Source organism: Anser cygnoides, chromosome 4, assembly GCF_040182565.1.
Source record: "Anser cygnoides isolate HZ-2024a breed goose chromosome 4, Taihu_goose_T2T_genome, whole genome shotgun sequence".
Lineage (NCBI taxonomy): Eukaryota > Metazoa > Chordata > Aves > Anseriformes > Anatidae > Anser > Anser cygnoides.
In genome coordinates, this window is record NC_089876.1 from 30,270,318 (window position 1) to 30,289,230 (window position 18,913).

Sequence of the window (18,913 nt, forward strand, 5' to 3'; positions counted from 1 at the left end):
AGCTTATGTTCTAAGTGAATTATTACAAACAGTATCATGCAATTGACAAAAAACAAACTGTCGGCAATTCAATATCCAAGTCTGGAGGCACATCCTCACCAATCAGTGTCCAGTTCAGCACAGCCACCCCCATGTCACTGCTTACAAGCCTGGTGCATTCCACAGGACTAGTACCCACGGGAGCAGGACTCTTCTGCTTTCAACCTGTCTTATCAGAAAAACAGGAAGATCCTGACCCTGCTGAAATCAGTCACAAAATTCTTGCTGGATTCAGCAGGTTCAAGATTCCAGAGAGTCTTTGGAAGGATGAATGCAGTCAAGTGAAGCACAAAACCCAACAGCCTAGCCAAGATGTTTTTGGGACTGGCTCTGAGCTCAATCACCATGCATTAGTTTAACTGAGGAAATGGTCTGCATTCATACACAGGAGAAAAGTGTGAATTCACCTTCATTATTCCTTCCTCTTTCACTGCAGGAGAGACCAAGCTTGACTATATTGCATCTTCTGCAATCAGAATGCTATACATCACAATGCGTGCAGTAACTTATCATGAGACAGCATGCTCATTTGGGAAATGTGCTTGCTTTCACTTTTCAGACCAGAATGTGAATGAATAGTAAGAAAAAAGTACAATTGATTAACTTATTGAGAAGGGACCACAAAGGTTTCATCACAGAGATCAGAAATCCTATTTGACTATGATCCTATGATAAGCCATAGTTGTGCTCATCCAAATGGCAATGATAAAAAGTAACAAACCATTAGAAAACCAGAAATGCTGACAGCCACTGTGATGACAACAGAGTAACACAACAGCTCCTTTGCTTAGGCCCACACCACAAATCCGTACTTTGCAATATTTAACACCGTAAGTACAACATCTTGTATCATAGAGTTTGAAGAAATATTCTAAAAGCCTTCTAAAAGCCCAAAGCATCAAACAAATTTGAATTTGGCCAGAATGTCAAAATTAGTTTCCTCTATCTTCTTAAAAAGCACCACAGGGATTTTTAAAACACTATCTTGTGGTCCAGTCCTCACTTTTGCATTTCAGCAGCCCCCAGACTTAAGCCTGATTTTCCACAGAGGTCTTCAATTCAAATTTTGAATTGTCACAAGAGCAAATAGCTTGTGACAGCAACAACATGATATATACTTAGTTCAGAGCGAGACTGCTCTTATTTCAGTTCCATTCCTTAAGGAATTTGACTGCATTGGAAAAGTAAATATGCAAGAGCTCCAAGCTCTCACAAGTCTGTCAACTGCATTCTGTCCCATTTTGACATGTTCATGTCACTATCAGCATGCTGCAGCAAAGGGAAGCAGAAGAACCTGCGGGACTATTAATAACCAAGCATGCTGCATTAAAGCAGTTTAAAGCACCACTGCTTCTATCTTCTTCTGATTTCTACAATTATTTCATTCTAGATAATCTGACTCTGAAGGGGAAAAGGTCACCGTATTTTTTTTTAAAAAACTGCAGACATGCATAGTTGACCTTTGGGGACTTACTGTTGAAATCATTATTCTAGATATCTCCAAACAAATTAAGCTTATCTCTCAGCCTTTCCAGCAATAGCATATAAAGTAGAAAAATGCAAGCATAGCAAATCTTTTATTATCCAATTAATCTGAGGTTATTTATTTCAAAAATAAAAGAGAATTATTAGTTGCACTCTCTGGAGCAGGACTTATACAGGCAGTAACTAAATAAAAATCATGAACTGCAGAGTGATTACAGATGAAAATCAGTGCCTCTTTTCAAATGGCACGGCTTTGGAATCAAGTGACCTGGTTCCAGTCATTCACTATTTTCCTTCTAACAGAGCTGGATCTTCTCTGTTTACAAAAGCTGATAAGGGACCGTCTCAACCGTAATTCTAGCAAGGTATTAAAATAAATTTTTCAAAATAAGTAAAACAAATGTTTCCAAATGGATGAGTGACAAAAACATTTAGTATTTTAATTAGCAACAAAATGTGAACCACGGGAACATGTAAAGAAAAAACAAACAAACAAAAACAACCACAATTCCTGGCTTGAACACTGGACAGTAATAGTGTTGTTGTTGTTGTATTATTTTTTGTTTGTTTGTTTTATTGAAAAGCATTCAAAGACTTGCTGGCTTTCTGCAAAAGAAAGGTAAATGGTAGAACTCATGAGGAGCACAGTATAGGTAAGAACCATTCAGAGTCAAAATAAATTGAAGTTTAAATAATTGTGTCACATTTAGGGATGAATGAAAACATTTTCAGAAGTAGTCTCTAGTTATAAATTCCTCAGCTTTACAGAACCTTGAAAAAAAACCTTGTTTTGTTAGGAAGACTGGTCAGTTAGACTTAAAAAAAAATGCACAAAACTTTAGTGCTCAAAACAATACACCTCTTAAGCTGTATCCACAAGATACAGGTCAAATTTTAGGCTACTTAAATATGAACCCTCTAAATTACAGTTCTTCTTTGCAAACTTGTGATTTCAAACTCTTCCTCAAAGTACAAACAATATGCCTAGAGAGTACTGCCACTATTCGCATTTTATTAGGCAAATTTATAAGCAACTTACTTTGCCCTAGTAGATTTTTTCCTTTAACCATTTTCTAGACAGAAAGGACTCAAGTTCAAAGTCATAAAGACAGTTCGAGTTCCATGTTTCTCCTTTTCCCTTCCTAGCATAACAATTCAGAAATTCATGGAGAATTTAATCTGCCTGCAGCAGCTCCTATTAAAGTACATTATTAGCTGACCAATGTTAGACCACATGGCATTTTTACAGTGCAGCCTCTCTGACTCTCACTTCCTTAAGAAAGTATGTTTCCCAACTTGCATAAATATGTAGTTACATTCAATGTGATTTCCATTTGCTTATGTCAAGTATGTAAACCAAAAAGGGCCTCAGTTTTAATTTGAACCTTTACGGGCAATTATATCTATTATTTAAAACTGAATTCCTGCATCCCAGCTTTCTTTCTCATTTGAATACAGCTGGGGGGGGAGTTGTTTTGCTTGCCATTTGTGTTTTCCACAGACGTTGAAGGTGAAGAAAACCATGAACTGGCAAGCAGTCCTTTCCCTTCCGTTCAACAGTGGGCTGGAAATCATACCTTAGCATCTCTTTCTGTGGGAAGCACAGAAGTTCGGAATGTTCAGAGCCACAAAATGCAAGACTCAACTTACCAGATCATTCCTTGTAACATAAAATGTATGGTCAATGTACAGTAAGATGTTCTGTCAAGAGCTTATGAGCCAATCCTGCTCTCAGACTCATAGCTGCCAACTCTACCATGAGTGATGCTGCTGGGAATACTACAGAACTCAGCATTGTCAGCAAGTCTCAGCATTATGTTTGAAAAACCTTTTTGTCCAGTTTATGCGGCATTTCAGTGGAATTAAATATATTTGTACTTCCTAGGGTATCATTTGAACATGTGACTATTTCATAATGAAAAAAGGAAACACAAGGCAGTACGAAAGACGTGGATGTGCATCACATACAAAGTGGATCATACCAAAATTCATACACGTGTGGAAAACTTAATTTTCTCTCACAGTTCTGCCACAGACTTCCTTTGAGCACCTTCGAAAAAGGTTACTAAAAGGCTACTGAAACAATGTATCTCCTCTAAGGAAAGCTTATGACAATAAATACCAGGAAGCATGGTGACTTACTCTGATAGCATTTAGCTGTCACTGACACTCTGCTGCTCTAGAGAGCTACCTAGTTTGTCAATGCTGAAAGGATTTTTTTTTTTCTAACCCAACCTGAAGTCATTTTAATAAATGGACACACAAAATGTCAAGAAATGTCTAATGAACAACATCTATATAGGAATAAGAAATACACAAACACTGTTTTCAAATCAGGGAAATTAGCACACTTCCAGACTGAAGTACACATTCTTCTCCACTTTCTGGTCTCCTGTCTGGACCTAACCTTTTCCAATGCAATGCTTTAAGCCACAGGAAAAGTTCCTTGACATTTAAAGAATTACCTTCTGTTTCATACCTTTTATCAACCAGACAATTCTGGTGACATGCTTTGTTTTCAAACCAGCAAGACACATACACCCATCCAATATCATCAAGTTCATGCTCATGCTGGAATGCATACAATAGTCTCCCCTTTCCCTACCCTATTTCTTTATGTCTGGAAAAGAAAGCATCTTACCTGACCAAGAACCCTGGCAAGAAACAGGGTGAGAGAGGTAGTAGCAGGCAAGCTTCAGTAACAGAGAGCAAAATGAAAAGCCATTAACAGAGAAAGCCAGGTGTGCTGGTTGCAAACCAGACCTCTTCAGACACGCACACCCTTGACCACAATTCATAACCCACTATTCTATGAGGAACACATGCCTCCTCTGAAAAAGGAGGGATATTAATCATTAGGGTGAGAAACAAAACCATCTCCATCCACTTACCTTTTAGGGATTCTATTCCCAGTGGCACATTTAAGAGACCCAACCATCCAAAGTAAACCACTGTAATTTAGCCCAGCAACGAAGTCATCCTGCGCAGTGGCAGCACAACTTCTTTGGATCTGGAGTTATAACTTCTCACTTCTGAGGACAAGACCATGTTTGCACCAGTTTTTCCTCACTTCCTTCTGTATTAAAATAATGCCAACTAATAAAAATGTTCCTAAGCATAACGAATTATAAACTGACAACGATGTTACATCATACGCTGAAAGTACAGGAAAATATCTTTAAAAACAGATCTTCAACTTGTAACCATAGACTTCAATGTTACCGTTGCCAGGAACACTCAACCACCCCTGGTTAGGAACAGCTTCTCCCCTCCAAATAACTACACACGATCTTGGATTAACATATTTAAGATAATAGCCCTAACAGACCCTCAGTTTAACAAATCAGTTTCTAAAGAGCCTACAGTGAGACAATGTTCCACTGCTACCCATCTCTCCTAAGCACTGAGAAGTACTACTTTCTTACCATTTCCATTTAGCAGGACAGCTATTTACAACAACCAGGAACCAGGTACCACAAGTTCACACCCTACAGCCTCCAGTCATGTAGCCTACATGAACCAATCTAACTTTGGCAGTGGCAGAGCCCTTACTATATACTCAGAGCTTGGTCTCCCTAGAGCTTCGGCAGTAATTTTTTTTCCCCTCACGAATGATTATCATCTGCGTACAGGACTAGAAAAGACAGGGTCTTCTCAGAGGAACTGTTAGCTCTCTATGCTCCTTTTCCTGACTCATTTGTCCTGCTAAGTTCTAGCCAGCACTCCTTACTTTTATCATGCACATCAGTGACATGAGCAAAAGGTGAGGATCTTTCCAGGAAGTTTCATGGACAAATTTCTTTTACACATTTACAACTTAAGATAAACTAATTTCAATATTATTAATAATGCACACTATCAATTAACAATAACTAGCTTACTAATTCTCCACCCTGAGCTCAAAAAAATAACCTTCACGATTAATTTGTTTCTCTGTGGCAGCCATATTAACCACAAACATTAAGAAAACGCCTCCCCACACACAGGCTGTTCATCAACAGTGAGGAACTGACTTACAAAGAGAATTTCCTGTTGTCATAACTAAGAGTAAACTAAAATTGTTCAAGGACTTGCATGGAGAAAAAAGGATCTCTGAATCCTTCTAGTAGTCTGTTCAAACTAACCTATCCCACAATTCCTGCTCTGAACAATAACTCTTCAGACTCATAAAGGACCTCTTGCCCTTACAAACGCTACCCAACATATTTGAAAAACCTCCATCAGCAGTACACATCAGTATATTTAGTTGTCCGTTCAATCTGAGGTGATGTAAAAAAATCTATGGACTTATATGTTCTGGTACCTCAACTAGACCTCCTGAATTCAATTCAGCCTTTCAAAAACTTGAAGCTAAATTAATATTTAAAATACCTTGTCAGAAAAGCTCACATTTCAGCATTTTCTAAGACATATTTCCAAAGAAATACAAAATGAAAAAAAAAAAAAAACAACACAAAAACACAGTTACGATGATCATCTATTTTTTGCTCTCAAATGGGAACGAAGACTGCAGCCAGTCTGATGTGCTCCTCCACACAAGTTCAAGTGGTTCTACCGTTACCATGTCTCTGCCTGAAGACAGACTCCTAGCCCATCTCAGTGCAAAGTAAAGAGTTCATCTTTATACAGCAGATTGGAGGAGCAACTTCTTGGCTTGTTCAAACTTGGCTGTAGAACTATATTTAGACTACGATCCAAAGATCTCTGCTTACCCTCTTGCACTTCCAAGGATCAATCATTTACCATGGCTTTACATTCTATGCGCTCTGGAACAACTGCACACCACTTCTGATCAGCACTGAAAAAGAGTCCCCAGGCAAGTTCAAAATAAACATAATAAGGCCCAAACTGCTGGATCTCACAAACCCTTTTCCTCAAAACTGGCTGATACTGAAGGCTGGCATTTGTTTCTAATTAACAACATTCTTCCCGCTACAACATGTGTGGTACCCATCAACATTCCAAATGGCTTTCGATCTTTCTGGCCCCTACATTTAATGCATTTAAGACTTGGCCTCAAAAAGCCAAAATCAAGCTTATGATTGTATCACAAGTTCTCAGCTGTACTTTAATAACAATCACCAAAACCTTCTTTTTACTGTTCACGTCTGGATGCAAAACTGTGATTTCCTTGAAATCAATTATATTCATTCATTAGTAAGGCGAGACAGTTTAGCCTCTGCATTTTTCCTACACCTGCCTTGCATCTACTGACAGAAAGCTTGATACAAATCAGCCCAATAACGGCTCTCCCTATTAAAGATCAATTATTGGGCTGCAGAAATACTTCTCTGCCGAATCTTGGGGGTGCGGGGCAGGGGGGTGCAGCTTGCCAGGCCCTGAGGAAGCAGCTGCAGTGAACTGGCAGGACACCCGCTCAGGAAAGGTGAGAAGGCTTAGCAGCTCAGTAACAATCCAGTTTTCCCTACTGTTTATCAAGGCAATACCGTTTCTTGACTTCAAATACTCTAGGTAATACCCAATTAAGCTGATGTACATTCTGCTCAGAAACTAAGGACCCTAAGCCAAAGGGAAGTAGAGGTTGTTTTTCTCTCATTCCAGCTGAAATACAGTGCCATCCAAGACAGTATATTCTATTCTTGTTTCTCCTGGAAGCTGGGATGAGAAACTTGACGTGCTGTGCATTTCCAGAAATGCTGCCACAAGGATGTGCCAATCCAACCTGCTCTATTATGGGGACAGAAAATGAAATGATAGAAGCACCAGTACAGAAAAGACGCCAGTGAAAACTATATCCTGACATCCAAGATGAGCAAAATGATTGGTCTACCAGTGGATGCTGTTCCCTTCTTGGGAAAACTCTGCTGCATTGTGTTTCAATGGTTTTCGCAAATACAATGATCATGCAGTCCTGGTGGAAGAAAAATGGTGCCTTCAATATACTTGCGGGTAGATACAATCAAACCAAGTTAGTGCTCAGACTCAAATCCTTCTAGGTACATGTGGAAATACAGTTATTGCAGTGAGAAAAAAATATCTTAGTTCCTTACCAGCAGTGTTTATACTGATACGGTCTGTGTGGATCCAATTGAACAGCAGAATGGCAGTTTCCCTCCACTCCCAGCCCATCACGTAAACTCTTACTAACAAAATTTCAAGTGCTTCCCGGACAACAACTTTGCTAGGTACATGCACCTTTCTCTCAGGCAGGCTAAGACTAGGATGAAATCCAAATGAAGTAAATATTTATACTGAATTCAGATTACAGAAAGACCAGGCATTTTTTTTCTAAACACCTATGCAGTGTCTTATCCCAAAGTTGACTCTAATTACAGCATATGAAAAAACATCAGCATCCTAGGTTCTATTCTGCTACAAACAGAGCTGTCCTCAGCAGTTCCACTTTCCAAAGAAAAGCTGATGTTTTTTGCTGCTAATATTCTATCTGAACAAAACGTCAAGAAAAAGGCAACAGAAAATATTTAGTGATATTAAGTTTCCTTAATGTTGTAAGAACAGATTTAACTGAAATAAAAAAAGAGGGGGGAGGAGAAGAAATAGCTCAGTCTTGGTCACCTTTATGCACTCCTTTACATGTTTCAGCTATCAAGCTGTGGTACATCACAGATCTCTGATCACCTTGTGCAGTTCAGGCTGCACTGTCCCAAATAACGTGCTGGCAATACCTGCAGAGCAGTATGGGTAAACAAGTCCCAGACCTCTCCTTCAGTGTCTGTGTTCACTGTTAGTCGGTCCCTTTGTCAATGTGAGGCACTATAGACAGCTCTCACTGGCCTGTGACAAATTTCCCTGGAAAGTCACCTTCCACTACGTGTGACCAAAACAGGTGCGAATCAGAAAAGAGGGTCCTGACAAAGTACTCCGAGAATTGTGATCCTTAAAAAAGAATCTCCATCATTCTGCAATTACGTGACATCCAATTATAATGCAGAGACACCTTTCTGAAGCATCTCCAGCACAATTTACATAACTTCTGAATATACAGTTTAGCTGAGTCTAGCTTCCTAGCATTTAATATTCAATCATTTACACATCAGTTTGCTCCAGGGGTACAGAATTAGGTTTGTTCCTCATTTTTGTGAAAACGTTTGCTAATCTCTAGAAGTATGTTGGTGTTTTGCAAAAACATTGTGTCCATCTGAAAAGTTGGAACATTGTCTCTTATTTTCCAGGGGCTCCAAATCACATTTGTTTACTTAATCCAGGACAAAATATATTTTGTCCAAGTGATTCATCACATATCTGCAAACAATCTAAATTTTATCTACATAAATAATATGAAGATATAGCTGACTGTATTTTAACAAGCTACACTGAAAAAGATGATAATCAGAAAAGAAATACTGGGGATTGGTTGGAAGGAAAAAAAATAAATAAAATGGCTCAAATCGCAATGTGTAGTATTCAGAGGAAAAGTTTGATGAATTTTTTATTGTTTTCCACCATGGAACAAAGTAAAAGCAGATACATCATTTTTATTAAATTTTATCTAAACCTAAGTCAAAATCATGGAACACTGAATGATTTGGTCAATGAAAAATTTGTCCAAGTAATCTCTTTGAGAGGGTCAGCTAGAGAGAACATGTTTCTCAAATTAAAATATCTGACAGAGCAGCAAATTCTATGGGTCACCTTGCAAGCAGACAGACAGGCATGGTCCCCGTTGCCAGAGAGGACCCCCCTCCTCTTCCAGAAGAATCTTCATTTCCCCGAACAAGGGAAACAGCGGGCAGATGAGAAATTTGTCAAGCTTTAGGGCTCTTAATAGTCAAAAATGTCATGGTCTCACTGATAAAAAGCACCAATCTCTCCCTATGAACTCATTTTGTCAATTTACACTTTAACTTTTTTGCAGGTTAACTTTGTAGCTTCAGGCTCACAGCATGTCTTGTCTTTCTGTGACTAACTTTTTGCTAGATCTAGTATGATCTGTCCTACAGTTGTATGGCACTGGCAAGAAAAAATCCTGACATCAGCATAAACTCCTGATTTATTTGCATCCTCTAATTTGACACAAATGGGATTGCATGGTCCAGCTTAATCTAGACCACACTTGCACTGCCAAGAGATCCAGCAATGTCTAGTTCCAATATTATGAAATCATGGCCTAAATTAGTCCTAAATCTACAAAACAGAGTAAAAAAAAAAAAAAGAAAAAAGAAGAGAAAAAAAAGGATTAAGCACATTCCCTCAGCCAGCTTTTATGTGGTGCAATTCGCCATTGGCCTGACTACTTCTCTTTTAAGAAAATAAAAACTTGCTAACCCTCAAACCCTATAAATACAGCAGCAAACCTCACTTACAAGAACAGCAGCTGCTGATACTTTTTGTGCTGTGCTGAGTTTTGAAGAAACAAAACATATTTATTGTTAGAAATAAGTCAGGTCAATTAAATACAGGTAGTCCAAAAACATCATGTGAAAAAAAGAAAGAGGTTCTCCTCCCAGCTGGCCACATGGCTGCAAATACAGATGGCTTTGCAGAGACAACTAGGCAGAAAGAGGGACTGTCCCAACACCTGCCAACTTCCATTTAGCATCCTTATCCCAGAAAGAGAGATCAGCTAGCATGGCCTTTTCATTATTTTAAAGATCAGTGGTGTTAAACACTGGGTTACTTCAAAGGGGCATGGCAACAACATGGAAAAGCTGTGAATGCTGCAAAGCGATGGGCCGATTAAGTTCTGAAACAGCACCAAGATGAAAGACAGAAGAAAATTATTTTTGATCCAAGGCCTGCCTGCTCACCCCAGATTTTACAACCCTGGCAGCCCAACAATCGACAGCATTAACTATAGTTTGAGCACCCCCGTGTGTACAGCAGCAAATTCAAAAATGCTTAGGGACTTTTTGCTTTCCTGAAATCACATAAGTGGAAGCGCCAAAATTGACAGATTGCCTTTGAAAAAAATTCTCTGCACTTCAAGGAATCCAGACTAGAAACTCAGTTTTGAATTAAGAATTTGGATGCCCCACTAAAACAACCACAAAGAACAACCAGGTGGACTGGCAAACAGCCTCAAATTCTTGGGCAGACACCAGCACTCCCCTCTAGTGCCTTGTAAAAGGTGTTAATACTGACATTTGCATCTTGAATGTGACACTGACAACCTCATCTTCCTTGCAGTATTTCAAGCTAATAAGCAAAGGGAAGTTATGAAGGAAAATCTCTCCTTCTTCCTCAAATACCACATTCTTTTTTTTTTTTATTTCAAAGAAACCTGAAGCAGCCTTCTCTCTCTCCCCTCAAAGTTAACGGGCTTGATAATTTACTCTTCACTGCTTTCAGTAAAGTCAGGAAGCATGAAAGTAAGTGAAGAAACACTTAAGCCAATTAGAGCTACATGTCACGTTACTAAAATATCATACATAAAGTCTAATGTACATGCTTTTTCAAGGCACTTCAATTTTGTTCCTCAGAAAATACAAGGTTTTTCCAATTTCTTCTTCAGAAATCAACCTCTGTTCACTTACTGGCAGAAAGCACACTCTCTAACACTACATGCCCTCGTGCAAGGCCACTCACTCATGCAGTAGCATAAAGGATAGAGCAGATTTCTTACTGGGACTACTTCATTTGCACAGCTCACAAGCTTGAGACAGGCTGCTTTACCTTTCTGCGTTCAACCGTGTCTCATAGATGCGGACTGAAAACAAAACAATCACCTTACGATGGGTATGCATCCTAGGAAGGAAAACAGCAAAGGCCTGACTCCTCTTCACTACAAAAAGCATAAAATATCACAACAAGGATTTGTGACAAGACAGAAAATGTCTTTTAATAGAGTAATTAGCACGGCTGAAAAAGGAGATAAGCGTTTGGGCACAAAGTCTTTTTCTCAGGTCAAAATTATTAAAGCTAACAAGCATCCCAGCCCTATTTTTCAACATTCAACTCTTCAACATTTTCAAGATAGAGAATGAAACATGTATGACCTGTAACTACATACACATTTAAATATCATTAATCCTAAACTGAGAAGGTGAGCATGCAGTGTGTGAATGAGCAGGTTCTCCTGGTCACACACACATAAAGGAAGCCCTAGCTACACCAGATAGGCAGGGGCAGTCAACGTGTGTTTAAAGGGGGGGGGGCACTTTTTTTTTTTTTTTTTACATTTTACTTTTAAAATATTACCAACAAAACACACTTTTTAGTACCTCACTCTCATTTTCACCATATATCCTGTCGACTTGTCTTTGGAGAAGTACCTTCTGTGTTGCATTAGTATTAAGGAATACTTCACAATGGCTTTGAAAGTATCCATGCATGCTCTGGATCAACTTTGGAATAGAAAAACAATACAGACAATGAAGGCTCCAACTTACACTCCCTACAGGACCTGCACCAGGATCTCAGAAATTATCAGCTCTATCAGTACAGAACCCATTCAAGGAACTTAAACTTAGCCGAATTTGACTGGACTGAATTCAGCTTGACAACACCAGCCTCCCCCTCTACGTAGCTGCATTACTTCAAGAACCCTCTTCCAGATTCAGGTTTCACCTAAGATAATGTTATAAGAAATCCACCTCCAAATACATTCAGAGGGACTTGATTCTTTTTAAACTTTTTTAACTTTCTTTTTTAACTTTTTTAACTTTAACTGGTGGGCCTTGGGTGTGATTCTGTAAGATAAGCATAATTTAATTGGTACTAAATATACATGAAAAAATGGAAACCGGAGCATCTAGTAACAGACTGCTGCACCCTTGTTGCTTTTAGCAAAACGGCGCTGAAAATTTGCCTGTGGGGCAGAAGCAATCAAACTGAATGGCAAAGTTCACGTTAAAGTTTCATGAAAGTGAAAATTTCCATCTGGACACATGCTCACTTTTATCTTCCCTGCACAGTTTGCTCAGACCTGAAACTGACTACTTGCAATAGAGAAAATAGTTCACAAAGGCCATGAATGAGCTTGACTTAAACATAGCACAGTGATCTTTATGCTGCAAATGGATTCTTGGAGATATCAGAAACAAACAAGAAACTGTCAAAATGTAGTTAGTATATCAAATTAATCGTTACAAACATTTATTATGTAAGTTTATCTCTATTGACCAGAAAGTCTCGCATTTTAATCAGTGTCTGACAAAGATTAGCTGGGACATGCATTGCATGTGCTCTACCCATGACAAGGATCTGCTGGCTCTTCAGCACACACATCATTATACAGGGATACATATTTATTGAAATGTATAGTGTACGTGTATCTACATATCTGTGTCTAACTCCACTAAACATGCTGTTTCTCTTAATGAATATATGCCACATACTGCTTACTCCAGCACAGACATAATCCCAAGGAAAATAAAAATGCTTCTTCCTCAAACCATAGGGTGACACATCTTAGAATGTGACAGACTTTTAAAAACATCTAAAAGAAGAGATAATCTAACAGAGCCGGTATTATTAAACTTTTGGTGTCCTGACATTTGTTAATCTGCATGAAATGGCTTTCATCAATCTGTTTCAAGGCCCTCTTTCTGCTTCCCAAGGGATCCTGTTCTTATTTTTCACTACAAAAAAGCCATCTCAGGTTTAAAGTACTGCCCAGAAGCTTCAGAATGGCTTGTTCCCAAGCTGGAAACGGGAACCTGTCTCAGAATAACCTTGCTAAGGAAGGTGAAGAGTTTTTTTTTTTTTTTTTTTTCCTCTTGAGCCGTGCAGAGTACCAGCTCCCCCTGCTGCCTGCTCACCGTCCACGTTTGGCAACGTTCTTTCTGGTACCTTCAGCAGGCAGTAACGATGCAACACTCAACTCACGAAGATCTGCAACACCCGCTAAAAATCTACAAACAACTTCCTACACATGATGCAGTCCTGGAAAGGGCTTTATTCCATCAGTTCTGACCCCATGCCACGACCCCCTTACCTGCAGCTTTTGAGCTGTTTGTTTGGCACACTCCTGCACTTGCTAATCGGCTGTTCTGCTACACTGAAGAAACTGCTTCTCCTGTATTTTTGAGCCACATCCATCCTTTCCTTCTTTTAATTTGGGCCTTTAGTCAAGAAATGACGTACACTGGAAGCACCAAGCTGCTTTCAGCTTAAGTTGCTGTAAGAATGAGCACGTAAACTTAGCTGTAGTCCCTGGAATGCAGGAAAATGCACCGATCTTGTCAGCAAATCCCCACAGAGCTTCCAAGGTGGTGCAAAATACTTGCATTACAGCCACCTTCGAGCTGTTTTCTGCTTAGACACAATGCTTTCATTGCATCTTTTGACTTGCAGTTTCTGACACACAAGGTTCTACTTGGAACAGAATATCCCAGCAACATACAGATGTAGCTGTATCAGCGATGTTCTTATTCACAACCAGACACTAACATCAACTCCATGAGTAAACCAGCCAAATCTGTATGAGCATAGCACCATTAGAAGATGGCATCTCCACTTGGCTCTTTCTCCAGAATTGCTGCTGTCAGTCAGAAACACTATCTCTCTGTACCTGTAAAGTTACAACTCTGTGAACACAAACGTATACAGTAAACCAAGTGTTACAACGTATAGTTAGAGCTACCAATTAGAAGATTCATGTCCTCATACAGAAAGTTGATTCTTGATACCCTTTAGAAAGCCTGAAGACATTTAACTTGGGGTCAAAATACAACTGTAGGAGAAACAGGATTCTCCAATTCCATCATGCAATTAACGGTTAAACGGCTGACTGAAGAAAATAGTGGCAAGATGAACACATACAAGTAACAGGATTTGTAAGCATATGGTGCAATCAGTTTTTCTTGAGTTTCACTATGCTAAAGTTAGGGCAGCACTCAAACACGTTACAAATCACTGCAATTCAGGTAACTGCCTAAAATTCTGTGCTAAAAATTTTGCTCCCAATTTTTTGTAAACTCAGTTTACATCAAAGAAATAACTAGGAACTCTCCTAGTAGAACCTGTTCTGTACATGACCTGTGAAATACTATAATATTCATACAAAGAACTAATGGGTCCATGAGAAATGTTAATATCCCAAAATCCAGGCATAATGCACAGAATGCTAAACACAACAAAATAGCATTTTAATTACTAAGTACAAAACTGCATTTAAAAATAACTGTCTCGTGCACGAGACTTCCAAATGCTTATATTACCAACACATCCCCTATGTGTTTTCTTTTAAAATCGTAGACTAAGGTGATTAAGCAAGAATCTTAATTCTTACTTTTTAAACGGAAAATCCTTTAAAATCTTTAAATAAGTAAATAACTTCTTACCTTTCATTGTAAGAGAGAAAAATCTTGAAGTCCAACCCAATATTGACACAAAGCACAGGAGGTGAATTATTTTATAATTGTGGTACTTAGAATTCACTAACATGGCAGTTTTGGGGGTGAGGAGGAAGGGTACACAAAGACTAAGTATAAGTTTTCTTTTAAAAGAGGTTGCTGACAATGCTAGCAGTTCCATACAGGCATAGAGTTGTAACAAAACACCACATGCACATGCTCCATATTAATCTATGCAATTATCAATTATTGGAGCGAGCTTTTCTTAAGAAACAAATGAAGAAAAATGCATTTATTAGTTAAAGGAAGAAAAGGAGATCAAAGACATGACAAACTGTTGTTAACTAATACCTATGTAAAGGCCGAGGATAGCAGACTGGGAGAAAGATTCCTATAGAATGGAGCATTCTCCTGTGCCTTCTTGCTAAACAGAGAAGTCTAAGTAATTTATGTAAAATGTAGTTACTGATTTTTGATTTCATCTCTCTTACTAGTTAAAGATTAATAGCATCCTTAGAGGTGTAAAAGAGCAGTTTACCACTGCTTTCAGATATGCTTCAAAACACTTTCTGGAAGAATCATTTATTCATAGTTTTGAGAGAAAGGGACAAAAACTAAAATCATGGCATTGGGGAGAAAAGCTAAAAGAAGAAAGGAGGGTTGTATATGTATACACATAAACTTATGTACCAAAGTATACATACTTTAAACAAAAAATATTTTATTCCCCTTTCCAGCTGTCTCTTGCTTACTAAGGGCTTATAGTATCAGCTCTCAGACAAGGCTGAAGCATGTCTGAGGCACGTGGATTTTTTCAGCCTAGAGTGGAACATTTATTTTCTTGACTTATAATTTATTTTACAATTTCTCCTGCCTTTTTATTCAACAGCTTTCAGACAGTTTTATGGCTGAAGTCCATCAATCTTCTTTCATGCCTAGGATGTTATTTAATAATCCCCTTTTCTAGATTTTTCATCCATTATGTTGGAAGAGAAACAGTCAATTTAACTTAATGATGCTACTGTTTAAAGGTCAGCTTTATGCTGTTAAGAGACCCCCAGGATGAACAGAACTTGCTTCTGCTTTTCAGAGAGTTGTTTTTTTTAGCAATGCTAGGAAAAACAATTTAGAAATTCCAGTGCTTTTGATTGTATTAAAAGAATTTAAAGAATTTGTGCAGCAGGATCTACTAACTGAATTTCAGAAACTATACATAAATTAAGAAGCTTTACTTTTATTTTACTGAAAGCTTATTACTAGGGAGTACTTTGGCAGATACTTGCTGAAATGTAGAAATTTGAGATCTAACTCTAAACCTACCCTCTTTTAGTTTAAAGCCATTACTCATTGTACTATCTATCACTGCACGCTCCCTGACAAAGAGTCCCTCCCCAGCTTTCCTGTAGGCCCCCTTTAGGTATGGGAATGCCACTACCAGGTCTCCCCGGAGCCTTCTCTTCTCCAGGCTGAACAATCCGAACTCTCAGCCTGTCTTCACAGGAGAAGTGCTCTGAGCATCCTCACAGCCCTCCTGTGGCCCTCCACCACACCAACCTGCATTATACCTGAACCACTGCTACATAATTCAGAAATAAAAATACCAGTTAAAAGAATTACAATTACTGGAAGAATTACAATTCCCAATCTGTGATTATCACTGTTTCTGCTTCACAAACAAAAACATCCTTAGTTCCCATAATCTGCTGCCCTGTGCCAGGCAGTGAAAGGACTACTCTGCAGGATATCTTTGCACAGTTCTTTTGTGTAATGCTCACTCTGTTTGTGATGAATCACCTATGTACCTGTGTATTCAGAGAGTGAAAATACTTACAGTGAAACAACTGTTCCTTTTATCCACTTTGTTCCTTCCCCTCTCTTTGACGGACAGCTATGAAACTTGTTGTATATAAAATGGCTAACATTTCTGATAAGATAAAACAGTGGTATCGCACAAATGCATGCATTTCCAAATAAACAGAAGATACTGAAAATGCTGGATTCTCCAATGTCAGCCTATGCACACTGGAATGGGCAAAGTTCCTCTGTGTTTGATGACAAAACAAGTTTTCCTTATTTATACAGTTATTTCCTGAAATATTCTGCCTGTAGGAGTTGTCAACTTGTAACCATATAGGATTTTTTGTTGTTTTGTTCTCTTTTTTACATTTAACCAACAGTGTTCTGAGAAACACATAATTTTTCTTTCTCTTCCAACACAGAGGTTTGCTCTTATTTTACATATACTGAATACTAAATTGCAACTACAGCTACAAACTTGACTCAGCAGAGCTGGAAGACTAAGTTTTGTCACCTCAGTATCTGGAACAGTTGAAACAAGCTGCATGGTACAGTTTATTCACTGCCAGGAAACTTGCAGATCTGCAGAAAACCAGTGCTCAGTGCACTATGGAATTTATCTCCAGGTTCTACTTGAGTTAAATGAGCACCTTCCCTGAGACACATCTCAAAATAAATTAAATTCCTGTCACATTACCTCTTAAATTTGAGGACTGATGCTTTCCTCAATTGCTGAAGAATGCCCAACCTGTTATCTTCATAACAGTCATGTTAATACTAAGGAATCCTACCTGATCTTTCAAAGAAACACACTCCTCTTTATAAAATTCTTCCTTTCTGGTCAGCTGTACAAACCATGAGCTGTGCTATGCTCTCCAAAGTGATACATCATAGTTTCTTGACTACAGTCTGCTTCTGAGGAACCACGGTTTCAGTTGTCATATTTACCCTGTGAAAAGGACAATCAAACATTGTATGCCTTGCACATAGCTCTCCACGTTAACAGATTTGAAGCTCCTTGGCCAAAGAGGTACAGAATTCCTAAAAGCGAAGTGGTGAATGGTTGAATACTTCTGCCTCATACTCTTTTGCTTCAAATAATATGCAGAAATATTTATTTTTTCCCCGGTTTTAGGCTGAACAGTTTAAATTTTGTTCACCTTAAAACCATATATATTAATTTTTCTACACAGAAACAATAGTCAACGCCAGTGCAAGGTCTCAACTCCTTTTCAGAGAGGAAGAATAATGACATCACCAGCACAAAATAGCTTCAGCCTTACTGAACTTCTACTCAGTAAGGGTAGATCAGGGGATTTAGAATGCACACATGAGAAAGGAATTCATATCACACACTGACTTCTAATCAAAGTAAGGAGCGAGGACAAAAAAACAGTTCACTGCTATTTTCCAAACCCAAAATTTCAACCAAAAACTGCAAATATTTCATAGATATGAGAAAGCATTTTTTGCAATTTAATTGGAGGAGTAAATGAGACAAAAACAATAAATATATCACAGAGAGCACCGGAGCTGATCGGAATCAGCAAGCAAGCAGAATTCTAATTTGCAAAGCTGCGAGCATGGCTCAAGTTACCAGGTGTCCATTTTGAAAACGTTGAGAACTGCTCCAGCTCTACTCAAATTGTGCTGGTCACAGTCCCCAGGTATTTCAAAGCAAAGTGTAGGAAGCAAGTAAACCACGGATGTGGAGTAATTCACTTCCTGAGCACTTTCCTGTTAGTCTTCGTAGCTTTGAGTTTGGGTTTAGTTTTGCAATGTGAGATTTGAAAACACTCAAGACCTCTTATATTTATTTTAAATACACTCATCTATGGCCAGTTCCCATTTAATCAAATGTCTTGTCATCCTTCTGCTTACTCTTCAAGTCTTTTATTCATTTCTATTATTTTCGTGTTTATTTAACAAATGCTAAACTTACCACTTGACCTCACCATCACTCAGAAAAATCACACACTCTATACTACCTTAGTAGAGATCTACTATGAAACAATTATAAACCCATAATGAAGGAAGGAGGGCCTGCTCCTGCCATCTTTAGTTGCATGAGACCTATGACGCTAAGCACAAGAAAATTATCAGCCAGGCCTTTTAGGTCTTATCCTGTTGCCATTTTAGTTGACGAAAAGCTTCCCTTTAGCTTTAGTAGTAGCATTAGTAAACTCACTAAATCCTGCTATGCTATTTGAGGTCACAAAGTACACCGAAGTCACCCATTCTCAAAATCTGTGAGCAAAAATCAACTGCAATATCTCACCAAGCTTCATTACCTTTTTTTGCATTCAGCCAGGCCAGCTAGCATTGTGAAGTGAGTCACTCTCCAACATTTAAAATGACAAAACCCCATATGTTCA

At 38.5% G+C, this 18,913-nt stretch overlaps 1 protein-coding gene across 4 annotated transcripts in view; it reads right to left on the reverse strand.

Moving 5' to 3' along the window:
• Nucleotides 1-11,568, reverse strand: part of LOC106041898 (uncharacterized) — a 105,742-nt gene extending 94,174 nt beyond the window's left edge. The window contains exon 1 of one of the 4 annotated variants that reach the window (XM_066995940.1): nucleotides 100-11,568. In XM_066995940.1, coding sequence (XP_066852041.1) covers nucleotides 100-133 — 34 coding nt within the window. In that variant the 5' untranslated portion in view covers nucleotides 134-11,568. The remainder of the gene's footprint in view (nucleotides 1-99) is intronic. The other 3 variants (XM_066995941.1, XM_066995937.1, XM_066995942.1) reach the window with 3 other exon arrangements.
• Between the last annotated feature and the right edge of the window lie 7,345 nt (nucleotides 11,569-18,913).